The 4,852-nt window shown below is 35.1% G+C and overlaps 2 protein-coding genes across 2 annotated transcripts in view; both read right to left on the bottom strand.

Annotated features, from left to right (window-relative positions):
* LOC109585581 (myosin-11-like) overlaps positions 1–2,486 on the bottom strand; it is a gene marked incomplete at its 3' end in the record, with an annotated part of 6,637 nt that extends 4,151 nt beyond the window's left edge. The window contains exons 1-5 of the mRNA XM_020001705.1: positions 2,404–2,486; positions 2,057–2,092; positions 1,296–2,012; positions 186–293; positions 3–133 (exon numbers count right to left, since the gene is read on the bottom strand). Coding sequence (XP_019857264.1) covers positions 3–133; positions 186–293; positions 1,296–2,012; positions 2,057–2,092; positions 2,404–2,476 — 1,065 coding nt within the window. The remainder of the gene's footprint in view (positions 1–2; positions 134–185; positions 294–1,295; positions 2,013–2,056; positions 2,093–2,403) is intronic.
* Positions 2,487–3,442: 956 nt separating this feature from the next.
* The window catches only part of LOC100632763 (disabled homolog 2-interacting protein-like), a 12,097-nt gene continuing 10,687 nt past the window's right edge, over positions 3,443–4,852 (bottom strand). The window contains exons 22-25 of the mRNA XM_020001712.1: positions 4,613–4,802; positions 4,385–4,456; positions 4,303–4,330; positions 3,443–4,158 (exon numbers count right to left, since the gene is read on the bottom strand). Of these exons, the coding sequence (XP_019857271.1) occupies positions 3,655–4,158; positions 4,303–4,330; positions 4,385–4,456; positions 4,613–4,802 (794 nt within the window). The 3' untranslated portion in view covers positions 3,443–3,654. The remainder of the gene's footprint in view (positions 4,159–4,302; positions 4,331–4,384; positions 4,457–4,612; positions 4,803–4,852) is intronic.

The raw sequence follows: 4,852 nt of genomic DNA, 5'->3' as shown, positions 1-4,852 counted from the left end.
GCTTTTTTCTCATCAAGCTCTGCTTTTTTCTCATCAAGCTCTGCTTTTTTCTCATCAAGCTTTTCCTGTAGATTTTGGGTTTTTTTCACTGATTGGGCAATCTGCCTATCTTTCTTTACGTTCTCATCCATTGCTATTATAATGAAGCATGATATGATGTTATTTTGTGTGTATTCTAGCTATACCTTTACTCATGTAGTCTTCATGCGTTTCTTTGACTTCCTTCAACTCTTTTTCTGTGGCTTGAAGATTTTCCATTAGCTTTTTTATGAACCTTTCCTTTTCTTTAATACCTACAAGTTCAAAGAAATGCCCATTCTAAAACATTCTGACTATAGATACACACATATTTTAGCCGATTTACGTTCGATAATTATTGGGGGTGTGATTTTAACAACCAGTTGTAGGTGTGGCATCCTGAGATCCAGTATTAAAAATATAATTGTGACAGAGACAAAAATAATACATTAGTTAATTAAATAAGATTTGTGTACATGTACAGTAAGTGCATTGTACCAAATAGATTGTATTTACAACTATAGGGTTCTAAAAATTACCTTGGATATTTTCATAATTAATATGTACTGTACATGTATGAAGTTTTCAAGATATACACTCTATAGTTTAAAAGCCAAATTATTTTGCATACACATACATGTACACTGTACATTGTACATGTAAACATGTACATATATAAGAAGAATGTTCATACTTCATACTGTAACTCAATTGTCAATACCCCCCTCTTTCTCTCAGATCAAGTACATCAATTAAAAGTAGCATGACAACTGGCAACATCTTATCATTCAGCAGTACATCATCATCCATTAAGAATCACTCATGGAAAGGATTCCTTCATTAACATGAACACTCACACACACATTTGTCAATTATACCTTGTCAGACTTTAAAATAATGATGAATATCGTATACCAGTTTACATGTATTTTCATGGTAAAATATTTTTGCGAATTTCACGGTTTGTGATCAGTCGCAAAAATTCTGCTTTCCATTGCCATGTGGTGCAGTCTGCAAGCAATTTGCAGTGCATTTATTTTTATCACATCAATTTCAGAATTATACATACACATACCTTACATATACACTGAGTAACATGTTACATAGTCAGTACATGTACATGTAGAAACATAATGAAGAAGAATGTAAAACATTAAGGGGCTCCACTCTCTAGCTATGCCTCCCAGTCATGCACAAACACATGTACATACAGCAATACTTAACATCAGTGAGCTTCGCCCAATCAATAGAATTTACTAATAATTGAAACATCTCACCTTCCTCTTTTTGTGGTGACTCAATAATTTCAGTGACAGTAACATCTTTATCCTCTAGCTTTTTCAGTATCACTGGATCGTTGAGATCTCTGATGACATCATCAAGAACACATGGTAGTATAGCATAAGTGATGATAACACAGTTCTCTCTTAATTGTTTAAGAAGTGCGTAATAAGACCATGAAAATTCACCAAAGGTTGAGATCCAGGTATAAACGACAGTGTGTAACCAAGGCCTTTCAAGACGAAAGGAAACATAAGGTAATCCAAGAGGAGCAGTAGGAGACAGCTCAGATTTTCTTTCAAGTAATGGTATAATATCTTGAAAGGAAGCTGAACTTAATAACTTGGTATATTCTTTTTCATATTCATAAAACCGGTTATTAATCTCATCATCTTTAACTAGTTCAGCTAGTTTCTTCAATAGCTTGTAATTGATGTAACCAATAAACTTGTATTTACTTAAAAAGTCAAAAAAGCTTTCAAAATCATTTGCTTTCTCAAAAATATCAATACAGGGCTTCAACTCAGAAACAACACCAGCTTTTGTCATTAGGCATCTTTCTATCAACCTTTTTGCCCTTTTTACATCAATGTGATGATCCTTAAGTGATTTTTCAAGTGCAGAAACAAGGAAATCATACTTTCCTTGCAAATTATTGGCAATTTCTTGTAGCTCAGGATATCGATCAATTTTAAGCTCAAGATCAACAACACCTACATACATAAGTTATAATAAGTTATTAATTATCTTTCCTTACCTGGATTAACAGTGGCCACTGGCTGAATTAGATGACCTACATGTATAAGACAGAAATAAAGTAAATGTATTTAACCCAAACCCATCTATTGTGGGAAAATTTTGTAGTGCTTAAGATTGGCAATTTCATCATTGTGCATGGCTTTTTTTATAGCCACATCATGCTTAGAATAAAGCAAAATGGGAATTTTTTTTGGCAATTTTATTATTAATCTGCCAATTGCCAAAATAAAACTCTGTTAATTTTACTTGCTATCACCAAAATTTTTTAATGAGAATGAATCCATTACTTTAATGTCTTTATTTTGGGAGTACTCAGTGCATGTTCTCATGCATTCAAAGGCTCACCTTCACTGGTATGTGATGTTGGAGGTGTGGCTACCATGGGTTCATCACTTCTTGACAAAGGAACAGCTGCCATAGGGGCGGGGGCCAAGACTAGAAAATAAATTACATGCAAAATAAAATTATTTTTAATATTATAAATTTACTTCTTTGTCTTTCTCCTTCAATACCATCAGCTACAGCATTCTCTTCTATTCCTCTAAGAGCAGCTATCAGTGTATCTATTGTTGGAGTCTCCACACCATCAGGTTTACGCAACCAGCCAGCCAAGCACTCAGTAAAACAAGGATCTACTTCTCCATGATTTTTCTTTATCTTCTCTAGTGTATTATAAGACAATTTAAGACGTAGACCAAGTTGATGATATGATGCCTTGTTGTAGTGATGCCTCTCGAGTAATGCAATTAGTTCATCGAGATCCTTAATATCTAACGTTATAAATGGTCATTAGATTAGTAAAATCATTTCTAGACTCACTCAAAGTCCTTCTACTCAGAATGGCCGGAGGAATAGCCGAAGAAGTGGATGTATCCATAGCCCGATCCATAGCCATTGTGGAGGGAGGGGCGGAGGCCGGAATGATAATTGCATCCATTAAAATTAATAATTGTAACACTCAATTAGTGTGCATGATATTGCATGCATGAAATAGAATCAGAATATCCTAGTACTTAGGAAGATATTAAGTAAAATAAAATAAAACCTGTCTATTCCAGACACCTTGGGAGTTGGGACCCAATAATACTGCCCTGTCCTTATTTCAGACTCAGAGGTTCATTAATACACATTACTATTGTATTGGGACTGATACTACCTGTCCTGATTATAGAGGTGTCCTTATTTTAGAGTATCCACAATAGAAGGTTTGACTTATTAAATATTAATTGGGAATACATACAGAAAGTGAATCACATTAAAATAATAACAACAATAATTATATAATAATAATAAATAATTGAGACAGAAGAGATGAATAATAATGATTAATTAATAAGAATAATATTAAATAATAACTGATTAATTTTGAGACTAAATAATTATAATTGTCTGATAAACTGATAAAAATTTGACATGGATACAAATAATCACACACACATCAACAACAACAAACACTAACATTAAAGAGAATATAGTCCTCCTTCCCTCTCTCTCTCTTTTTAAAGAGGATCGACAGTGACAATTTCTTAATAATTGAGGTATATTCAGAAGAAAGGAGAGAGGAAGAGAGAGAGAGAGAGGGAGGGAGAGATGGGCTCAAATGTCCAGCTGTTTTATAAATTTGGCAAGTTCAGCTTGTACTGGATTCACGCGTCGTGAGTGTCCATTCAAAACCAGGCTAGACTGGACCCCTTCGTCATCCTCGCTCTCAATATGACCCATCGAGGGGGCCCCCTGGACCTGCTCCAGACCGTTACGAAGAGTACAATTCGACTCTATCAAACTTTTAATTTTCTTCTCCTGGAGGGCGATCACCTCTTCCTTGCTTTCAAGCTGCTTCTTGAGATTCTCAAAGTCGAGACGAAATTGAGCTGTTGCTATTTCAGTTTGGGTACTAAGTCCTCGTAGAACCTTGCCTCTGTTCTCTTTCAGGGATTTTACTTCAGTCTCTGCCTTCTTGCGGAGGGTTTCCGAGAGGGCCAGGTCATTTCTGAGTCCCTCATTATCTTTTTCGACATCTTGGAGTCGATCTCTGAGCTCGAGGATTTCAAGTTTCATTTTGTCTCTTTCTTGTATGAGATCGGAATTCTCAGCTGTCAACTAAAATAATCATGAAAAAATAAAAATTGTATATAAAATTAGTTATAATCATAATTGAAATATGTACATGTAAATTAAAATGGCTATAATTAATGTCCCGTAGCAGTTATTAACAGTTATTACATTTAGCTCATATTTACTCACATCTGCCATGTGTAAGGTCTGGTCAAACCTGTAACGAAACCAGTTATGATAACTCGTCAAACCTGTTTGCTAATTAACTCACTTCATTGACAAATTGCTCTCTATCGATTTGCTTGACTTGACCGCGTGAATCCGAACTGCACTATCAGAATTCCTAATAAAAAGTACAAGTATACAGTTAATAAAAGCATCATGAATTTAAAAAATAATAATATAATAATAATAATAAGTAAATAATAAGAAATAATAATCATTTTAAAAGCATAAATTAAAGCATTATAATGATAGCTAGATGTACATGTAGATGCACCTTCTTGGTACAGTAGTAGGTCCATGAGATGGTGATAACTGGGTCTTTCCATTGGTAGGAGAGGGGCTGTTGCTGCTGGTGACTGATGTCCGTGACTCACTTGACTGTCTTGACTCATGGAGCTGTGACAGCTGCTGCTGGGGCATTGAGGAAGAGGGTCTGTGACCGTATGAAGGCTTTGATAAATGTACTGAGAGAGAGAGAGGGAGAGAGAGAGAGGGAGAGAGGGAGAGAGAGGGA

Source organism: Amphimedon queenslandica, unplaced genomic scaffold, assembly GCF_000090795.2.
Source record: "Amphimedon queenslandica unplaced genomic scaffold, v1.1 AMPQUscaffold_13044, whole genome shotgun sequence".
Taxonomy (NCBI): Eukaryota; Metazoa; Porifera; class Demospongiae; order Haplosclerida; family Niphatidae; genus Amphimedon; species Amphimedon queenslandica.
This window is presented reverse-complemented; position numbering and strand designations above follow the sequence as displayed.